The following is a 22,500-nucleotide window of genomic DNA, read 5'->3' as shown; positions in this document are numbered from 1 at the left end:
GAAAGAGATATGTTGTAAAAGGTAGGGAGAGAGAGAGAGAGAGAGAGAGAGAGAGAGAGAGAGAGAGAGAGAGAGAGGAGAGAGAGAGAGAGAGAGAGAGAGAGAGAGAGAGAGAGGGGGAGAAAGAGATATGTTGTAAAAGGTAGGGAGAGATCATTCATATTAACTAGATAATATGCCCATCATGACTTGCAGAAGGTAAATCTGGTTACCGAGTGATTGTGTACTATATCTGTCCAGTTGTTCTCCAGTGTGGCTCCTGTCCCCTCCTCCCCCAAGCTCCAGTTCAGACATACTGGTACTGGGAACGCCTCCAGAGTCCGCTTCAGAGCATCCAACTGCCCTGCGCCCTGACAGAAAGAAAGAGAGAGGGGGAGAGATAATATGTATATTATATATATTATATACACACACATATATACATATATTACACCAAAGTATCATCAAAATTAGTTAGAAATGGTCCCATATTTTATTTTTTATTTTACTAGGCAAGTCAGTTAAGAACAAATTCTTATTTTCAATGACGGCCTAGGAACAGTGGGTTAACTGCCTGTTCAGGGGCAGAACGTCAGATTTGTACCTTGTCAGCTCGGGGATTCGAACTTGCAACCTTTCGGTCTAACCACTAGGCTACCCTGCCGCCCCATAGCAGATATGCTTGAGTGAACAATTGTAGTGTGCATTTGCGGAACTCTTATTTTCAGCAAGAATGTGGACAGTGGCACTGGCTGTGCATGTCTGTGCATGTGTGTGTCAGGGTGTATTCATGTGTGTAGAGGACGAGTTGGGAGGAAAGTACATGCGTGGGAGGAAAGTACCTCAGGCATGGGGCTCTTTTCAGTCGCTCCCTGGCTGAACAGGACCTGTCTCAGTGCTGCTCGGGGTTTGAAACTTCCAGACGCTCCCTTACTCACGGTGGTATAGTCCGCCACCACTTTCTGCTTCAGCTTCCTCTGAAAATGATGGAGAATATAATGTAAATATACAGTTTGTGTCTGCCGTGGTAGCCTGAATATTAGGAAGTCCACATAGCCTTCTGGTTGGCTGGGTGAAGTTTCTACCATTTGGCTTCAGGATGTAGATTAAGTGTCATGGGGGCCTCAAGTTTAGGGATGATTTCAAACTGATCCTGCATCTACAAACAGAAGCTGAAGTTCATAGCCCTCACATGGTATCCCACAGTATTGAATCTGCGTTTGTCTGCTGACACCCTGTGGTTGGTAGTTGTCTCTGCAGCCAGAGTTAGTCCATCTGTCACACCCGCCTCTCTCTCCACCTCCCTCTGTTTCTCTTCCTCTCCTCCATTCCTCCACTGCTCCACCACTTCCTCTGGCTGAGTCACATCACCTCCCCTTCCTTCGTTGAAAGAGGTTGTTGCTTTTGAGGAAAGGCTGAAGAGATAAGAGAACATAAACACAATGTTGGCCTAATGCTTGGGGCCTACAGAGAGAGAGATGGATGGAGAGAAGCAGAGGGAGAGATGGAGGGAGAGACACAGAGGGAGAGATGGAGGGAGAGACGCAGAGGGAGAGATGGAGGGAGAGATGCAGAGGGAGAGATGCAGAGGGAGAGATGGAGGGAGAGATGCAGAGGGAGAGATGGAGGGAGAGACAGAGAGAGAGATGGAGGGAGAGACAGAGAGAGAGATGGAGGGAGAGACAGAGAGAGAGATGGAGGGAGAGATGCAGAGGGAGAGATGGAGGGAGAGACAGAGAGAGAGATGGAGGGAGAGACGCAGAGGGAGAGATGGAGGGAGAGATGCAGAGGGAGAGATGGAGGGCGAGATGCAGAGGGAGAGATGGAGGGAGAGATGCAGAGGGAGAGATGGAGGGAGAGATGCAGAGGGAGAGATGGAGGGAGAGATGCAGAGGGAGAGATGGAGGGAGAGATGCAGAGGGAGAGATGGAGGGAGAGACAGAGAGAGAGATGGAGGGAGAGACAGAGAGAGAGATGGAGGGAGAGATGCAGAGGGAGAGATGGAGGGAGAGACAGAGAGAGAGATGGAGGGAGAGACGCAGAGGGAGAGATGGAGGGAGAGATGCAGAGGGAGAGATGGAGGGCGAGATGCAGAGGGTGAGAGGGAGGGAGAGACAGAGAGAGAGATGGAGGGAGAGACAGAGAGAGAGATGGAGGGAGAGATGCAGAGGGAGAGATGGAGGGAGAGACAGAGAGAGAGATGGAGGGAGAGACGCAGAGGGAGAGATGGAGGGAGAGATGCAGAGGGAGAGATGGAGGGCGAGATGCAGAGGGTGAGAGGGAGGGAGAGATGCAGAGGGAGAGATGGAGGGAGAGACGCAGAGGGTGAGAGGGATGGAGAGAAGCAGAGGGAGAGATGGAGGGAGAGAAGCAGAGGGAGAGATGGAGGGAGAGACACAGAGGGAGAGATGGAGGGAGAGACGCAGAGGGAGAGATGGAGGGAGAGATGCAGAGGGAGAGATGGAGGGAGAGATGCAGAGGGAGAGATGGAGGGAGAGATGCAGAGGGAGAGATGGAGGGAGAGACAGAGAGAGAGATGGAGGGAGAGACAGAGAGAGAGATGGAGGGAGAGACAGAGAGAGAGATGGAGGGAGAGATGCAGAGGGAGAGATGGAGGGAGAGACAGAGAGAGAGATGGAGGGAGAGACGCAGAGGGAGAGATGGAGGGAGAGATGCAGAGGGAGAGATGGAGGGCGAGATGCAGAGGGAGAGATGGAGGGAGAGATGCAGAGGGGAGAGATGGAGGGAGAGATGCAGAGGGAGAGATGGAGGGAGAGATGCAGAGGGAGAGATGGAGGGAGAGATGCAGAGGGAGAGATGGAGGGAGAGACAGAGAGAGAGATGGAGGGAGAGACAGACAGAGAGATGGAGGGAGAGATGCAGAGGGAGAGATGGAGGGAGAGACAGAGAGAGAGATGGAGGGAGAGACGCAGAGGGAGAGATGGAGGGAGAGATGCAGAGGGAGAGATGGAGGGCGAGATGCAGAGGGTGAGAGGGAGGGAGAGACAGAGAGAGATGGAGGGAGAGACAGAGAGAGAGATGGAGGGAGAGATGCAGAGGGAGAGATGGAGGGAGAGACAGAGAGAGAGATGGAGGGAGAGACGCAGAGGGAGAGATGGAGGGAGAGATGCAGAGGGAGAGATGGAGGGCGAGATGCAGAGGGTGAGAGAGAGGGAGAGATGCAGAGGGAGAGATGGAGGGAGAGACGCAGAGGGTGAGAGGGATGGAGAGAAGCAGAGGGAGAGATGGAGGGAGAGAAGCAGAGGGAGAGATGGAGGGAGAGATGCAGAGGGTGAGAGGGAGGGAGAGATGGAGGGAGAGACGCAGAGGGTGAGAGGGAGGGAGAGAAGCAGAGGGAGAGATGGAGGGAGAGAAGCAGAGGGAGAGATGGAGGGAGAGATGCAGAGGGTGAGAGGGAGGGAGAGATGCAGAGGGAGAGATGGAGGGCGAGATGCAGAGGGAGAGATGGAGGGAGAAACAGAGGGTGAGAGGGAGGGAGAGAAGCAGAGGGTGAGAGGGAGGGAGAGAAGCAGAGGGAGAGATGGAGGGAGAGACGCAGAGGGAGAGATGGAGGGAGAAACAGAGGGTGAGAGGGAGGGAGAGAAGCAGAGGGTGAGAGGGAGGGAGAGAAGCAGAGGGAGAGATGGAGGGAGAAACGCAGAGGGTGAGAGGGAGGGAGAGAAGCAGAGGGAGAGATGGAGGGAGAGAAGCAGAGGGAGAGATGGAGGGAGAGATGCAGAGGGTGAGAGGGAGGGAGAGATGCAGAGGGAGAGATGGAGGGAGAGACGCAGAGGGTGAGAGGGAGGGAGAGAAGCAGAGGGAGAGATGGAGGGAGAGACGCAGAGGGTGAGAGGGAGGGAGAGAAGCAGAGGGAGAGATGGAGGGAGAAACGCAGAGGGTGAGAGGGAGGGAGAGAAGCAGAGGGAGAAACGCAGAGGGTGAGAGGGAGGGAGAGAAGCAGAGGGAGAGATGGAGGGAGAGAAGCAGAGGGAGAGATGCAGAGGGAGAGAGGGAGGGAGAAACGCAGAGGGAGAGAAGCAAAGGGAGAGATGCAGAGGGAGAGATGGAGGGAGAGAAGCAGAGGGAGAGATGGAGGGAGAGACGCAGAGGGAGAGATGGAGGGAGAGACAGAGAGAGAGATGGAGGGAGAGACAGAGAGAGAGATGGAGGGAGAGATGCAGAGGGAGAGATGGAGGGAGAGACAGAGAGAGAGATGGAGGGAGAGACGCAGAGGGAGAGATGGAGGGAGAGATGCAGAGGGAGAGATGGAGGGCGAGATGCAGAGGGTGAGAGGGAGGGAGAGACAGAGAGAGAGATGGAGGGAGAGACAGAGAGAGAGATGGAGGGAGAGATGCAGAGGGAGAGATGGAGGGAGAGACAGAGAGAGAGATGGAGGGAGAGACGCAGAGGGAGAGATGGAGGGAGAGATGCAGAGGGAGAGATGGAGGGCGAGATGCAGAGGGTGAGAGGGAGGGAGAGATGCAGAGGGAGAGATGAGGGAGAGACGCAGAGGGTGAGAGGGATGGAGAGAAGCAGAGGGAGAGATGGAGGGAGAGAAGCAGAGGGAGAGATGGAGGGAGAGACACAGAGGGAGAGATGGAGGGAGAGACGCAGAGGGAGAGATGGAGGGAGAGATGCAGAGGGAGAGATGGAGGGAGAGATGCAGAGGGAGAGATGGAGGGAGAGATGCAGAGGGAGAGATGGAGGGAGAGAAGCAGAGGGAGAGATGGAGGGAGAGACGCAGAGGGTGAGATGGAGGGAGAGAAGCAGAGGGAGAGATGCAGAGGGAGAGAGGGAGGGAGAAACGCAGAGGGAGAGAAGCAGAGGGAGAGATGCAGAGGGAGAGATGGAGGGAGAAACAGAGGGTGAGAGGGAGGGAGAGAAGCAGAGGGAGAGATGGAGGGAGAAACGCAGAGGGAGAGAGGGGGAGAGATGCAGAGGGAGAGAGGGGGAGAGATGCAGAGGGAGAGATGGAGGGAGAAACAGAGGGTGAGAGGGAGGGAGAGAAGCAGAGGGAGAGAGGGAGGGAGAAACAGAGGGTGAGAGGGAGGGAGAGAAGCAGAGGGAGAGATGGAGGGAGAGATGCAGAGGGTGAGAGGGAGGGAGAGAAGCAGAGGGAGAGATGGAGGGAGAGATGCAGAGGGTGAGAGGGAGAGAGAGAAGCAGAGGGAGAGATGGAGGGAGAGAAGCAGAGGGAGAGAGGGAGGGAGAGATGGAGGGAGAGAAGCAGAGGGAGAGATGGAGGGAGAGAAGCAGAGGGAGAGATGGAGGGAGAGAAGCAGAGGGAGAGAGGGAGGGAGAGATGGAGGGAGAAACGCAGAGGGTGAGATGCAGAGGGAGAGATGCAGAGGGAGAGATGCAGAGGGAGAGATGCAGAGGGAGAGATGCAGAGGGAGAGATGCAGAGAGAGAGATGCAGAGGGAGAGAGGGAGGGAGAGAAGCAGAGGGAGAGATGCAGAGGGAGAGAGGGAGGGTGGTAGTAGAAAGGAGACTAGGCAGAGCATGGGATTACTATGTAGTTCATTTAAAAGAGAACGTATTCTTAATGATTGACCTGGTTAATAAAGGTTAGATACTTAAATGAACAAGGAACCAGGGGGGGGGGGGGGTCCAATGTGGGGAAATTAAACTTGAGGAACTAAGAAGGACAGAGGAACTTACATTTAGAACAAAACACACACATTGATACCTCCCATTTAGCATGAGCACAGTAAATAAAATCAAGGTGGCAGAATGTAAACCGCTACAGGCCATTGAAAAACAATGTAGTGTGACAAGGTATTGTGGCCTTAATACCACTTTGTTTCTGCCTCAGTCAAGCTGTTATGATCTTGCCAAAAATCTATAATGATGATGACAATGATTACCTCTATGCAATAATGAATGCATTGTCAGGTACGCAGGCTAGCAGTAAGGTGGACATAACAGAGATGACAGGAATAGCCTCAGTGAAACAAGGTGAAGAACTCTAGACAATCTGACACTGGTCGAGTCACACAGGGCTCTCAGCTTTAGTTACAGTATGACCAAGGTGAAACCTCAAAAACAACTTCACCTTACACAAATTCACGGATACCTGACCCTCACCCAAATACACCAACTACAGTATGTCCTCTAAGGGCTTTGGGTTACATAGCAAAAATGTACCTTGAGTTCCCAGCCATACATCCATCACACCAAAGACATCAACCTACAGTAATCTAGAGCAGGGCTTCCCAAACTGGGTCCTGGGGCCCTCCCTGGGTGCATGTTTTGTTTTTTACCCTAGCACTACACAGCTGATTCAATAACCAACTCATTGTCAGCTGTGGGTAAAAACCAAAATGTGCATCGGGGGGGCAGGACTGAGTTTGGGAAACCCCAATCTAGAGCTTTAAAGCAGTGAATAATACACACACAATACGATATACACACACACTGCATACTTTCAGAGAGCGTAACTAGTCTCTCTCACACATACAAACACAATCCACGCCACAGTGCCTAACATCAAAACTCCATGACATCAGTGATTTAATCATAGATACTCATGACTGACCCACTCTGCCCATTCATCGCCATTTACCCATTGTTGTCTTAGCTCTCCTGATCAAAACTTGTGATTTCTTTATGCCTCTCTCTAATGTCAATATTCCTTGTCTACTGCTGTCTTAGCTAGTTCTTATTGTTTTATTTCACTGTAGAGCCCTCAGTCCCGCACAACATGGCTTAGATAGCTCTTTTGTCTCACATGCGGAGACCTCACCGGTCTCACATCACCTGGCTCACCTCACCTGGCTCACCTCACCTGGCTCACCTCACCTGGCTCACCTCACCTGGCTCACCTCACCTGGCTCACCTCACCTGGCTCACCTCACCTGGCTCACCTCACCTGGCTTAACTGGTGCCTCCACTTTACCTCCACTGTACTCACATCCTACCATACCATTGTCTGTACATTATGCCCTGAATCTATTCTACCACACCCAGAAATCTGCTCCTTTTATTCTCTGTCACCAGCGCACTACACTAGACTATCCTACTCCTCCTCTGTTCCTCTGGTGATGTTGAGGTTAACACCTGTAGCCTCCAGTTCCACTCCTATTCCCCAGGCGCTATCATTTGTTCACTTCTCTAACCGTAAAAGCCTTGGTTACATGCATGTTAACATCAGAAGCCTCCTCCCTAAGTTTGTTTTACTCACTGCTTTAGCACACTCCGCCAATCCTGATGTCCTAGCCGTGTCTAAATCCTGGCTTAGGAAGGCCACCAAAAATTCTGAAATTTCCATCCCCAACTACAACATTTTCCACCAAGATAGAACTGCCAAAGGGGGAGGAGTTGCAATCTACTGCAGAGATAGCCTGCAGAGTTCTGTCATGCTATCCAAACAGTTCGAGCTTCTAATTTTAAAAATCCACTTTTCCAGAAATAAGTCTCTCATTGTTGTTCTCAACTAGGTTATCTGGTTAAATAAAGGTGAAATACATTTTTTTTTAAACACAGTGACCAAATAAGGGCCAGACGTATACAGAATGGTGTCGTCTGCATAGAGGTGGATCAGGGAATCCCCTGCAGCAAGAGCGACATCATTGATGTATACAGAGAAAAGAGTCGGCCCAAGAATTGAACCCTGTGGCACCCCCATAGAGACTGCCAGAGGTCCAGACAACAGGCCCTCCGATTTGACACACTGAACTCTATCAGATACGTAGTTGGTGATCCAGGCGAGGCAGTCATTTTAGAAACCAAGGCTGTTGAGTCTGCCGATAAGAATGCAGTGATTGACAGAGTCGAAAGCTTTGGCCAGGTCGATGAAGAGGGCTGCACAGTTTTGTATTTTATCGATGGCGGTTATGATATCGTTTAGGACCTTGAGCATGGCTGAGGTGCACCCATGACCAGCTCGGAAACCAGATTGCATAGCGGAGAAGGTATGGTGGGATTCGGAATGGTCAGTGACCTGTTTGTTAACTTGGCTTTCGAAGATTTTAGAAAGGCAGGGTAGGACAGATATAGGTCTGTAACAGTTTGGGTCTAGAGTGTCTCCCCCTTTGAAGAGGGGGATGACCGCGGATGCTTTCCAATCTTTAGGGATCTCAGGCGATACGAAAGAGAGGTTGAACAGACTAGTAATAGGGGTTGCAACAATTGCGGCAGATCATTTTAAAAGAGAGGGTCCAGATTGTCTAGCCCAGCTGATTTGTAGGTGTCCAGATTTTACTCTGGACGGTTCTGACCTAGAATATGTGGACAACTACAAATACCTAGGAATCTGGTTAGACTGTAAACTCTCCTTCCAGACTCACATTAAGCATCTCCAATCCAAAATGAAATCTAGAATTGGCTTCCTATTTCGCAAACAAAGCATCCTTTACTCATGCTGCCAAACATACCCTCGTAAAACTGACTATCCTACCGATCCTTGACTTTGGCGATGCCATTTACAAAATAGCCTCCAACACTCTACTCAGCGAATTGGATGCAGTCTATCACAGTGCCATCCATTTAGTCACCAAAGCCCGTTACACCACCCACCACTGTGACCTGTATGCTCTCGTTGGTTAGCCCCTGGTTCAAACCCACTGACTCCAGGTCATCTATAAGTCTATGCTAGGTAACGCTCCACCTTATCTCAGGTTATCTCACGATAACAACGTGCGCTCAAGCAGGTATATTTCACTGGTTACCCCCAAAGCCAACTCCCCCTTTGGCCGCCTTTCCTTCCAGTTCTCAGCTGCCAATGACGGGAACAAATTGCAAAAATAACTGAAACTGGAGACTTATATATTTCCTCAGTAACCGATCGCTGCAGCTGTACAAAGCCCATCTGTAAATAGCCCACCCAATCTACCTACCTCATCCCCATATTGTTTTTATTTACTTTCTGCTCTTTTGCACACCAGTATTTCAACCTGCACATCATCATCTGCTCATCTATCACTCCAGTGTTAATTTGCTAAACTGTAATTACTTCGCTACTATGGCCTATTTATTGCCTTACCTCCCTAATCTTACTACATTTGCACACACTGTATATAGATATTTCTATTGTGTTATTGACTGTACGTTTGTTTATCCCATGTGTAACTCTGTTGTTGTTTTTGTCGCACTGCTTTGCTTTATCTTGGCCAGGTTGTAAATGAGAACTTGTTCTCAACTGGCCTACCTGGTTAAATAGAGGTGAAATAAAAAAACAATTTGAAACTACGTTACCACCTGTTTACATCCACTATATCTCAATCCATTAATGCTGGTGACTTCAAGTATCATTGAAACACAATCGTCTTTTTGGGTTGACACCTGTTGGTCTGTGTTAGTTCTGAGGGGAACCGCAAATCAACACAGCGCATAAACGAACACATTACAACACAGTATAAGTGTACTGATTATTATACAAAGAAGAAGCGTCAGATTGTCAAGGCATTGATTGAGTGTAATAATCAAAGATACAATGTCCCAGATAGTGCCTTCACAAGTCTACTTCTACGGTAATAAAATAAAGTCAAATTAATTACCTGGCTTCGGTTGGATCCATCTTGATTCAGACAGTCATCTTTCTTTTCTGTTGGCTCTCTCACTCTTTCTCTCTTTGATTCGGTCCCTCCCTATCCTGCCTCCTTCCCTCCCTTTCTCTAGCACCCCTGCCCTCTAACTGGCCTGACGAGAACAACTGGATTTCTAAAATAACTCATCTGCACTACGGCCTAGTTAATGTATAGCAGTGGTGTTTGTTATGAGGGTGGCGCTGATTCATTTCTTTTGACTAGATGGTTTGTGTTGTTTCATGTCAATCAGTGATATTGATCATTCTGAGGAGGTAATAGTTCTACCAGGAAGTGATCATGTCCTCTAAAACCCTGTGAGGAGTCTCTACATAGAGAGACGTGAAGAGCACCGCCTATAAGGGTTAGAAAACAGAGTGAGACACAGAATGGTAGTTGACTGAGGAACGAGGTGATTGAAAAACAGGATAACTGTCAAATGACAGACAGATCAGCAGACATGTAGAGAGGACGTGGGAAGGGAAGTGGAAAAGATTAGAGAGGGGATGTGGCGACAGATGAAGAGAGAGGGAGGGAGAGAGAGGACAGGGTAACGATAGCCAAAGACAGAGAGGGAGCGTGAGAAGTATAGTTTAATAAGTTAATGCTACGTCGAGGAATGCAGACACTACATACCAGATGTTATACACACCATTACACCGTCATACACACACAGACCACACAGCCAGACATGCAATTAATGAGCAAGAAAACAAAGCTAGAAATAATGTATGCTGCAGTGCACTGAATAGAACAGTAGCTAACACTTACAGTCATACACTGAATAGAACAGTAGCTAACACTTACAGTCATACACTGAATAGAACAGTAGCTAACACTTACAGTCATACACTGAATATAATAGTAGCTAACACACAGTCATACACTGAATAGAACAGTAGCTAACACTTACAGTCATACACTGAATAGAACAGTAGCTAACACTTACAGTCATTCACTGAATACACTGTCATACACTGAATAGAACAGTAGCTAACACTTACAGTCATACACTGAATATAATAGTAGCTAACACTTACAGTCATACACTGAATATAATAGTAGCTAACACTTACAGTCATACACTGAATAGAACAGTAGCTAACACTTACAGTCATTCACTGAATAGAACAGTAGCTAACACTTACAGTCATACACTGAATAGAACAGTAGCTAACACTTACAGTCATACACTGAATATAATAGTAGCTAACACTTACAGTCATACACTGAATATAATAGTATCTAACACTTACATTCATACACTGAATAGCACAGTAGCTAACACTTACAGTCATACACTGAATAGAACAGTAGCTAACACTTACAGTCATACACTGAATAGAACAGTAGCTAACACTTACAGTCATAATAAGAGCTGCATACGAGGTCACTTTTACAAGAGATTCTTTATTTTAAAAATATATACAATTGATCAACTTTGTTGAGCGCCTCCCCCACCTTAATCAAAACAAATCAATGTCTGCATATACTGTATGTGATTTGAGAATAAAACTAGTTTGTCTTAGGTAAAATCACCTGTAACAATTCAATGTTAAAAAGTGCTGTAAAATATTATAAAATCCAATACATGGCATTTCACTGTACTTGTGCACCTGACATTAAAAACTAGAAACTTGAGTGTCATCTATCCATCGACCCATCCCTAGTTTCCATGTTAAGTCTCCCAAAGAACAGTCAGCCCTGCAGAGTGACAGGTGTGTCCTCTGACTAAGTGATGCTGAATAATGGCGGCATGATGATGGGGCTTTAAGGAATGTCAATAACTCAGGGATAACACCTGCAGAAGACCTGCCTGTGCCCTAACAGTACTGACACAACTATTACTGTACAGATATAAGAATCAATCACGTGTGGTGATCCAAAACCACGGCACAGAGACAACCTGGATGGGTGTGATTGTTCGAGGAGGAATGCACTGCACACTGAATAGTAAAGAAATATGACAGATTGATACATCCCTAACTTATTTTGTAAAACACATCAAGACAGTAGTAAAAGATAGCAAAACTACAATAGTTTGATCTTCACGCCCAAGCAGCAACTTATCAAAGAACCATTCAAATATACAACATCCTCCTAAGCAGCATTAATAACCATATAAAAACCACTTCAAAGACTTCAAATATGACATATAATGCTAATATCTTTTTGATATGTTTGTGGTTGATTAATGCAAGATAAAGACAGGGAAGATTAAAGCTATACAGGTTTCTATCGAAATATTAGCTTGAGTACTACTGCAACACCAGTAAATAATACATTACACATTTACATTTTAGCCATCCTTATACAGAGCGATTTACAGGAGCAAGTATGGTTAAGTGCCTTGCTCAATGGCACAGACCAATTTATTATCAGCTCAGGGATTCGAACCAGCAACCTTTCAGTTACTGGCTACCTATCGCCACATAATACTCAGTAATATAGAACTGTAATACTATAGATGGGTGTTAAATCTGTATTACCCTAAACACAGCGTTTAACTCAATTGTTAGTGTGGATCTCATACCTGTGTGTGACACATTACAAGTTTGCCTGTTTTACAAACAGCACTGTCTAAAACTGATTTTTATAAACATACGATTCCTCATTGGTTCGAATGTGCAAAGAATATATACATATATATATATATTTGAAAAACATACAAGAACAGTACGGTTGGTAATCAATAATCAGCCTCATTGCCAAAAGGTTATATAATACATTATGACATATTGTGAAAGCATGGCATCACTTCCACCTAGTCTATCAGATCTGGACCAGGTGGAACAACTACCATATTGCTTACACTGTACCAATCCTATTCTCTCAGGTCTACACAAGTAAGGTCAGGGACAAGGGGATGTGGCTGATCTTCTCTCTCTCCCCATTAGCACCTCCCCTATCTCTCTCTCCCTCCCCTAATTATCCTATACATATGATGAATAGTCTTGGTCCCTCTCGGTTTCCCTTTTGATTCGACATAGAGAAGAGAAACCTGGGTCCCCTACTTGGTCTATACAGTCTGCATCTCTCTCCCTCTACTGATCTCCATACATGGTCTATACAGTCTGCATCTCTCTCCCTCTACTGATCTCCATACATGGTCTATACAGTCTGCATCTCTCTCCCTCTACTGATCTCCATACATGGTCTATACAGTCTGCATCTCTCTCCCTCTACTGATCTCCATACATGGTCTATACAGTCTGCATCTCTCTCCCTCTACTGATCTCCATACATGGTCTATACAGTCTGCATCTCTCTCCCTCTACTGATCTCCATACATGGTCTATACAGTCTGCATCTCTCTCCCTCTAGATCTGGTCTATACAGTCTCTCTCCCTCTACTGATCTCCATACATGGTCTATACAGTCTGCATCTCTCTCCCTCTACTGATCTCCATACATGTCTATACAGTCTGCATCTCTCTCCCTCTACTGATCTCCATACATGGTCTATACAGTCTGCATCTCTCCCTCTCCTGATCTCTACTGATCTCCATACATGGTCTATACAGTCTGCATCTCTCTCCCTCTACTGATCTCCATACATGGTCTATACAGTCTGCATCTCTCTCCCTCTACTGATCTCCATACATGGTCTATACAGTCTGCATCTCTCTCCCTCTACTGATCTCCAAACATGGTCTATACAGTCTGCATCTCTCTCCCTCTACTGATCTCCAAACATGGTCTATACAGTCTGCATCTCTCTCCCTCTACTGATCTCCATACATGGTCTATACAGTCTGCATCTCTCTCCCTCTACTGATCTCCATACATGGTCTATACAGTCTGCATCTCTCTCCCTCTACTGATCTCCATACATGGTCTATACAGTCTGCATCTCTCTCCCTCTACTGATCTCCATACATGGTCTATACAGTCTGCATCTCTCTCCCTCTACTGATCTCCATACATGGTCTATACAGTCTGCATCTCTCTCCCTCTACTGATCTCCATACTTGGTCTCCAGCTCCTCTGCAGTCCCTCCCAGGTCCATGTCTCTCAGCTTATTCAGCAGGTGGTACAGTAGAGGGCGTGCTAGCACCCTCCCCCTCCCTGAGCACTTCCCTTAGCCCAGACCCTCAGCATCTGGTACTGGGCTTCCTTAGTGTCACGGAGGTGGTCATTCTCAGCCCTCTCTATAACGATGTCACTCACACCCAGCGAACGCACCAGCTCCTTCATATGTCGCGGGGGGACTTGGTCCAACACCGAGTAGATCAACTCAGAGACTGGAGGGAGAGAGGAACAGAGAGAGGTGATAGGAGGGGAGTTAGATTAAAATAGAGTTCAATATAGACTACATGGCCAAAAATATGGATGCCACCTTTCCAACAAGTCAGTTCGTCAACTTTCTGCCCTGCTAGAGATACCGAGGGTCAACAGTAAGTGCTGTTATTGTGAAGTGGAAACATCTAGGAGCAACAACGGCTCAGCCGCAAAGTGGTAGGCCACACAAGCTCACAAAACGGGACCGCTGAGTGCTGAAATGCGCAAAAATAGTCTGTCCTCAGTTGCAACACTCACTACCCAGTTCCGAACGGTCTCTGGAAGCAACGTCAGCACAATAACTGTTCATCGGGAGCTTCATGAAATGGGGTTCCATGGACGATCAGCCACACACAAGCCTAAGATCAGAATGCCAAGCGTCGGCTGTACTGGTGTAAAGGTTGCCGCCATTGGATTCTGGAAACGCGTTCTCTGGAGAAATGAATCACGCTTCACTATCTGGCAGTCCGATGGACGAATCTGGTTTTGGTGGATGCCAGGAGAACGCTACATGCCCAAATGCATAGTGCCAACTGTAAAGTTTGGTGGAGGAAGAATAATGGTCTGGGGCTGTTTCATGGTTCGGGCTTGGCCCCTTAGTTCCAGTGAAGGGAAATCTTAACTCGACAGCATATAATTACATTCTAGACGATTCTGTGCTTCCAACTTTGTGGCAATAGTTTGGGGAAGCCCTTTCCTGTTTCATCATGACAAAGCCCCCGTGCACAAAGCGAGGTCCATACAGAAATGGTTTGTCGAGATCGGTGTGGAAGAACTTGACTGGCCTACACAGAGCCCCGACCTCAACCCCATCAAACACCTTTGAGAGGAATTGGAACGCTGACTGCGCGCCAGGCCTAATCGCCCAACATTAGTTCCCACCTCACTAATGCTCGTGGCTGAATGGAAGCAAGTCCCCGCAAGCAACGTTCCAACATCTAGTGAAAAGCCTTTCCAGAAGAGTAGAGGATATTATAGCAGCAAAGGGGGGACCAGCTCCATATTGGAATGAGATGTTTGACGAGCAGGTGTCCACATACTTATGGCCATGTAGTGTATATAAAAAGAAATTCACATTCCAACACACACACAAACAGCTTGGTTTTCATGAATTCTCAGGACTTTTTGGAGAGTAAAAACATATTTCCATTCAAAATCCTAACCCTTAACTTAACCAAACCCTAACCTTTAAAAAAGTCCCCACTTTCCAGAATTGTTCTTGTTGTCCTACCTTGTCAGGACATTCTGATGACTCGTCAGGACATTCTAGTCCTGATAAGATAGGGAAACATGTGCACCCAGACACGTTCGCATGCACACACACACACACTTACTCTTGATCTCCTTGGGGACACAGTCCGGTAGCTTGCTGAGGAGCTCCTGTTCACACTCACACACTGGGCTACATGAAGGGATACACTGGTTGAGAACATTCTCTGGGTCCTCTTGGATCAGCCTCTATAATCACAGAAAATGGAAAACATCAGAATTCTACTATATAGAACTGCATCCACTACCAGTACATCCTAAACCCGGGGACCACAGCACAATCAATAAAGGAAATCCTATTGGTTTCCTCCCTGGCACTATGGTGCAAACAGTAAAATGCACTTGGGTATTCAAAACAGTAGTTGAAATGGTATCTATTGTTTCTCCCTACAACCCTTTTAGAGGTTTTTATCAGATTGGGTTTGTCCAGTCAGGTCAGAGGTGAAATGTGAGATGTCAGGGGTCAAAGGTGAGAGGTCAGAGATGTATCTCACCCGAGTAGACGTCTCAGAGACCTGAGAGGTGATCTCAGCAGAGGGAAAGGAGTTAGACCCCTTGGGTTTCCGTCGGACCACTAGTACGCCCATGATCCCCACAACCACCAGTAATAACACACAAACACAGCAGAACGCAGCCAACAGGTAGGGATACCAAACACCCCATCCAGTATCTTCAGCTGGAAAGAGGGGAAAACATGCAGAGAATGAATACATTCTGCAGCCCTACATTCTGCAGCCCTTACGGCAGAAATAGTCTAGTTCCAATATATTTAAGCAAAACAAAAAAAAGTTTAAAAGTATCTTTTGACCCACCAAATAAACAAACTATGTTTCTAGCCTGACCCAGCCACGAAGTATCAGAAACTCACATTTGCCATCGGCATTGGGAGTGGGATGTGTGCCTGAAGAACACTCCTGCTGGCAGTCAGCAGTCAGCTCACAACTGGAGAGAAAATGCACACAGGAAATGGTATATTATTGAAGAGGAAGTGGCCCGTTTGTGAAGAGGAAATGATTCATGTTGAGTCATGTGAAGAACAGCTCTACAGAAGAACCATCCAGGCCTGTTGCAGCATACCCCCCTCCTGAAAGACAGAGCACTGAAAGAGACCAGCGCTTTATCAGTGGTCACCACTGCCTATGGTCTTGATGTATAAGATATATCCTGCCTGGTTGGCCCTGTCCGGGGGTATAGACCCCTACTGTCGCAGCCTTCAGTAATTATGCTGCAATAGTTTATGTGTCGGGGGGCTAGGGTCAGTCTGTTATATCTGGAGTATTTCTCCTGTCTTATCCAGTGTCCTGTGTGAATTTAACCCGGCACAGCCAGAAGAGGACTGGTCACCCCTCAGAGCCTGGTTCCTCTCTAGGTTTCTTCCTATGTTCCTGCCTTTCTAGGGAGTTTTTCCTAGCCACCGTGCTTCTACATCTGCATTGCTTGCTGTTTGGGGTTTTAGGCTGGGTTTCTGTACAGCACTTTGTGACATCGGCTGATGTAAAAAGGGCTTTATAAATACATTTAATTGGTAGATTGATTGATAAGCAGTAAATTAGGGTGAATCAGGTGTGTTAGTGCTGGGCGGGAACTAAAGCCCGGACATGATGACCTTCTCCAACCTTACATAGCAACAGACTGTAGGTCTCCAGGACCAGGGTTGGTGTGACCACAAGACAGCTGACATGTGAAAATGCTTCTGTCTTTTAACTCACCCACGGAAAGAAGTTTGCTGCACAACGTTGTAGACAGATTCTATTAAACTTCCCATTTACAAGCTGAATGTTCATTTTTTGTTACTTTGTTTTTATTGAACAACACAATGACAATACAAATCAAGTAAAAGAACAAAAAGGTCTGGCAGGTACAGCACCCATCATACAATTTTACAGTATGAAACCCATTTTCCCTCTCTCCTCTTGAGTTCTTAAAGCAAAGGTCATATTTCTTTAACAATGTCTATCCATTGTGTCACTGTGGGAGGGTCTTTTTGTAGCCATTTCCTAGTGACAGCCTTTTTACTGGCTGCCAGTAGGACCTTCAAGAGGTACTTTTCTCTATTGTGTAAATTATCAGGCATTTCACCCAAATACAAAGAAATTAATGTTTGTTCTATGTCAAATCCAATTATTTTTTCAATGTTAGATCTGATTTCGCCCTAGTAAATTGTAATTGCGGGGAAGGACCAAAGTACATGAGGGTGATCCCCCTTGATAGCCCGCATTCTCTCCAACAAGGGTTTAGGGAGCCAGTCTGTTTTGATTTCAGTTTAGGTGTTATGAAGAAACATATAACATTCTTCCAACAGAATTCTCTCCATGACCTTGAGTTGGTGGAGCTTTGTTGAGTCTCTATGTTCAACCATGTTTCATCAGTTATTTCAATGTTAAGTTCCTCCTCCCATTTCTGTTTAATACAGTTTGTAGAATGTTTCTTTGAGGATAGAATACCCAAGTAGAGATTTGAAATAGTTTTTTTTTTACTCCCCAAGTTGTATGCGTTAGTGAATACTTGGATACATTTTGAGGTGCTTGAAGGTCAGTCACATTTATCTTCATTAAAAAATAGTGTCGAACTTATATGTATCTGTAAAAATATTGTTTATCTGAGCCACTTAGGTCCTGGAAATTCTCCAGGATCTCCTTCCTTAAAATTGTACAAAATCATGTGATGCCTTTCTACGTCCACTGTTTAAATCTTCTGTCCTGAATTGCAGGGATGAAGCTGGGGTCGTATGTGGGCCAACTCAGCAGTTTGACCTCTCTGTCTAAATTAATTTGCTTAACAACCCATAACCATGTCTTAAGAGAGAAATTAATCCACTGATTTTATCTATTGTATGGGTATCTCTGTCAAAGTAGTCTCGGATTATATGGGTATCTCTGTCATAGTAGTCTCGGACTGTATGGGTATCTCTGTCAAAGTAGTCTCGGACTGTATGGGTATCTCTGTCATAGTAGTCTCGGACTGTATGGGTATCTCTGTCAAAGTAGTCTCGGACTGTATGGGTATCTCTGTCATAGTAGTCTCGGACTGTATGGGTATCTCTGTCATAGTAGTCTCGGACTGTATGGGTATCTCTGTCAAAGTAGTCTCGGACTGTATGGGTATCTCTGTCAAAGTAGTCTCGGACTGTATGGGTATCTCTGTCATAGTAGTCTCGGACTGTATGGGTATCTCTGTCAAAGTAGTCTCGGACTGTATGGGTATCTCTGTCAAAGTAGTCTCGGACTGTATGGGTATCTCTGTCAAAGTAGTCTCGGACTGTATGGGTATCTCTGTCATAGTAGTCTCGGACTGTATGGGTATCTCTGTCAAAGTAGTCTCGGACTGTATGGGTATCTCTGTCAAAGTAGTCTCGGACTGTATGGGTATCTCTGTCAAATTAGTCTCGGACTGTATGGGTATCTCTGTCAAAGTAGTCTCGGACTGTATGGGCATCTCTGTCAAAGTAGTCTCTGACTGTATGGGTATCTCTGTCATAGTAGTCTCGGACTGTATGGGTATCTCTGTCAAAGTAGTCTCAATGGCTTTCCATTTGGATTCATATTCTGAATTGCACCAACACACCAAAGGTCTCAATTGGGCTGAAACAAAATAATATTTTAGGTTTGGTAAGGCCATACCCCCACTATTTGTTGGTAATTGTAATATTGTATATCTAATTCTTGGTCTCTTACTGTTCCAGATAAACCTTGATATCGTTTATCCCATTCCCTAAACTGTTTAGGTGGGATTTCTATGTTCAGTGATTGGAAGAAATACAGTAACCTCGGCAGTTTGCTTGTTTCAATTCAATTCAATTCCGCCTGTCCAGGTCATCATATACTTTCTTGTTGATGTGATTGTAATTCATGTCATGAAGTTTGGGTGTATCTTTTGTTTGATATACTCCAAGATATTTAATGGATGAAGAGGTAGACTTACTCTACAGCTCTTCCTGTGGGGTATAATTATATACTAGGGCTGAACACAAGAGTTTTAACGGACAAAAGAGTGTCAGCTTCTTCACAAGCCAGTACTCACATGTTGCATGAAAGACAGGTCTTGTTGCTTTTCTTGTCTCGGAAGTAGAAGTCCTTACATTCACACACAGTGTCACTCTCTTCCTTACCTGTCAACAAGAGTATGTACACTCAGTACACACACAAACTTTGTCATACACACAAATAATACTACTAGTACTACAAAACAAAGGGTTGTCATTATTATGTAATAACCATTATACTGTGTAATCCATAAGTAAATACCAGGTTGGGTGGAAAAACGTGAAACATTATGAACCACACTAGCAAGACAAACTCACATGGTTGCATTGCTCTCTCTCCAGGTCCACATGTCTTGCAAGTGAGGCACTCCCGTGTTCCCCAGTTTATTCTGCTTTGGTAGAAGCCTTTTTTGCAGCGACACACTGTGTTCTTACTCTTCTTGCACGGTGAAAACCTTTCCTCATTGTCTACAGGTGTATGGAACAACACAGCCAAGGAGAACAGAATAGAGAGAAAGAGAGACATTTGCTATCATACCATATTGAGACCATCTATAGTGATGCCATTTTTTTCAATGTATTTTGTAAATAATTGCACATTATTGTAAATCATTGAAAATGTTTCTAAATAATTGTACTGTACCAACACAGACTGTACAACGGAGGCAGGTCTTGGCATAGTTACTCTTCTCTCGGTACGTCCTGCCCTCTTCACAGGAGACACATAGGCTATTGTCGCCGTTCTTAGTGCAGTGCTCCTTCAGCTTAAACCCTGGAGAAGACAATACATACATACTAAGGGGGAGGCAATACAATCCAGCATATTTATTTACTGTAAAACCTGGTGATACGTCAGAGCTAAAACTAGGCTAGAGACAAATATAGTAAACAGTATGTGAGGCCTATAGTGTGACAGATGACAGGGAAGACAATAAGAGTATAATCTTGAAATAAGGTTTGTGTTTAAAGCTGGAATCCTTAACTGGTGAAACTGCCACGTCCATTCAGGATATTACAACAACAAAGAAGTTACTGCAAACATAGGTTTTCCCCCTCTGACATCACTGCACAGGCACACATCTCCCCCATTGCACTGAACGAGCCAATTGAAGCACACGTAGGCTTCTCTTTTGCCTTGTGCAACATTTGGTGATCCAGAAACAAGAGACCACTTGTGTGGCTGTTTTGTATGGGAATCTTGGAATATTTGGACAATTAAACATTTTTGGTTCCTCTCAGGGGAAAAGAAAATAGACTTTTAAAACAGGATTGAGTGAAGTAGCATCAAATATGTTGATTGAGCAACTAATGAGCATGGAGAGTTTGACGAAATGACCTTGTATCTTTCAGTCTAATACGGCTGTTTACTTACTTTTGTAGCTCTTTGTTAGACACACGCTTTTTGTAAACACCGGTAGGTAACTGTCCTCTCCAAGTTTAGCTGGAATTTAGCCCCAAAAATATTTGAAAAATGTGATTGGTTGATGATATGACATTGGCCTACATTTCTTCTTGAGCTGCGCAGAATATCCGATCTCAACAACATTGGAGAAGTGTTAAAAACGTCCATCAGCAGTTGAAACAATAAGAAAGAGTAAAAAGTTGAGGGATGGGGCTGGAGAAACGTAACTACTCTCAAATTCATAGACAGAGCTATGCTATGAGACCATCCATGATATCAAAATTATAGTTTCAATCATGTTTTGAGACTATACAGTATTTGTTAACATTTACTTTGTTTACAAACATTGGAGTAAAACAAGCTTATATTTTGGGTTCTGATGGGGTACGACAGTTGAACTAAGCTCATGGGCATTTCTAAGTTATATTCTTCAAAAATCCATGGGTACATATCATTCATTAAATCCAAAAATGGATGTAGTTAGTGCAGATTTCCCCTTCAACATCAGTCAGCACCACATCCTAATGCTATAGTATATTGTCATTAGGGCAACTTGACTGCAAAAGAGACAGGTTGGAATGTCAATTCTCATCAAATTAATAGGAAGTCAATCAAATCAAATAAAAATCTACCTTTTTCTAAATTAGTAGTGTTTCAATTTATTGATAAAATGAGGGACATGATTGTTTGGTTGCGGGACGTGGGACAAAGGGCAAAAATGAGGGACTGTCCCACACAATCTGGGACATATAGTTACTCTAGTTCTGGGGCGAACAGTGGCACTGTTCCCTTTGAATACCAATTTGATCTTTAACTCAATGCATAGTGTATGGAAAAGTATAAGTTACAGCCACGTTACACTCGGGAATGGAAAGGCCCAGTTGTATAAGTGCAGTGTAATATAGTACAGTACAGAAGGCCTACCTTCATGGCACTTTCGACAGCATGTCCCGTTAGCAGTGCGGTAATGACTCCCCTCAAGGCATTGAAACTCCTGGGTCGTAGGAAGTGGTGGTGCCGAGGGGGAGGGGTCTACTGACCAGCACTGCAACATTACATTACATTGTTGTTATAGAACAGATCCAATCAAATACCAGTCATATGTAATTACTGAAAATATTTTATAACTGATTGACAGGCTACTGTATAGGCCTATTCCTGAAATGATTGACTAATTGATTGGTGTGAATAATTCACAAATTTGATGGATTGGTGGGGGATAATTGATGTATTGCTGAGAAATAAGTATGACTAGATGGGGCATTATGTTATTGGTAAAGGACTCTGCATTATGCATCTGTTCATGTTAAAGTTTCTTACCAATATGAGCAGAGCGCAAACGTTCAGAATGCATTTTTCCTTCCATTTCCCTCTCAAGACGTCCATTCTTTCACACCACTCTTCTCACTAACACCATCTTTAAAAGAACAAGACCTGCAGAAAGGAGAGATGGGGTGAAACGTGTGACAAAACTCTTCATAATGCTTTCACACATTAGGCCCACTAGACTTACCTTTCTTCTAGTGCAAAGAAAATGTTGTCAATATGAATCAGTATTTTGCTGATCAAAAATAACTTTTTTACTACCATGTCAAGGCTATATATATGAACTTTGTTTGATATAGCTAGCGTTATAACGTAAGTCTCAGAAAATTATTTACATAGTCTATGCATTTATTTATTTTAGAATGTAACCTTTGTTTATCTAGGCAAGTCAGTTAAGAACAAATTCTTATTTACGACGCCCAAACCCGGCCGCCCTATGGGACTCCCAATCACGGCCAGTTGTGATACAGCCTGGATTCGAACCATAGTGTAGGTAGTGGTGCCTCTAGGGCCGAGATGCAGTGCCTCAGAACGCTACGCCACTCGGGAACCCATTTAAGGCGCGGTACATTATTTGTACATTATTATCCTGGACTTAATTAATAGAAAGTTCATATCTAGTTCAAGAATAAAAACTTCAATTAAGCCACAATAAAAACCGAGAAAACGTATTTAGTTTCGATTTCACTGTAGCGTACACCCACTGTTTTTAGCCGCAGAAGTACGATATTATCAAT

At 45.2% G+C, this 22,500-nt stretch overlaps 2 protein-coding genes across 2 annotated transcripts in view; both read right to left on the bottom strand.

Annotated features, from left to right (window-relative positions):
- The window catches only part of LOC115140754 (uncharacterized), a 22,201-nt gene extending 12,650 nt beyond the window's left edge, over positions 1-9,551 (bottom strand). The window contains exons 1-4 of the mRNA XM_029679066.2: positions 9,477-9,551; positions 1,172-1,394; positions 822-956; positions 213-350 (exon numbers count right to left, since the gene is read on the bottom strand). Coding sequence (XP_029534926.2) covers positions 213-350; positions 822-956; positions 1,172-1,394; positions 9,477-9,496 — 516 coding nt within the window. The 5' untranslated portion in view covers positions 9,497-9,551. The remainder of the gene's footprint in view (positions 1-212; positions 351-821; positions 957-1,171; positions 1,395-9,476) is intronic.
- A 3,436-nt stretch (positions 9,552-12,987) lies between these two features.
- LOC115140757 (tumor necrosis factor receptor superfamily member 1A-like) overlaps positions 12,988-22,500 on the bottom strand; it is a 9,718-nt gene continuing 205 nt past the window's right edge. The window contains exons 2-10 of the mRNA XM_029679069.2: positions 21,758-21,871; positions 21,362-21,482; positions 19,679-19,807; positions 19,354-19,503; positions 19,074-19,161; positions 15,922-15,995; positions 15,548-15,729; positions 15,119-15,242; positions 12,988-13,747 (exon numbers count right to left, since the gene is read on the bottom strand). Coding sequence (XP_029534929.2) covers positions 13,554-13,747; positions 15,119-15,242; positions 15,548-15,729; positions 15,922-15,995; positions 19,074-19,161; positions 19,354-19,503; positions 19,679-19,807; positions 21,362-21,482; positions 21,758-21,823 — 1,128 coding nt within the window. The 5' untranslated portion in view covers positions 21,824-21,871 and the 3' untranslated portion in view covers positions 12,988-13,553. The remainder of the gene's footprint in view (positions 13,748-15,118; positions 15,243-15,547; positions 15,730-15,921; positions 15,996-19,073; positions 19,162-19,353; positions 19,504-19,678; positions 19,808-21,361; positions 21,483-21,757; positions 21,872-22,500) is intronic.

The sequence above is a fragment of the Oncorhynchus nerka genome, linkage group LG14, assembly GCF_034236695.1.
Source record: "Oncorhynchus nerka isolate Pitt River linkage group LG14, Oner_Uvic_2.0, whole genome shotgun sequence".
Taxonomy (NCBI): domain Eukaryota; kingdom Metazoa; phylum Chordata; class Actinopteri; order Salmoniformes; family Salmonidae; genus Oncorhynchus; species Oncorhynchus nerka.
The sequence above is the reverse complement of the archived record's forward strand: the minus strand, read 5'-3'. Positions and strand labels throughout refer to the sequence as shown.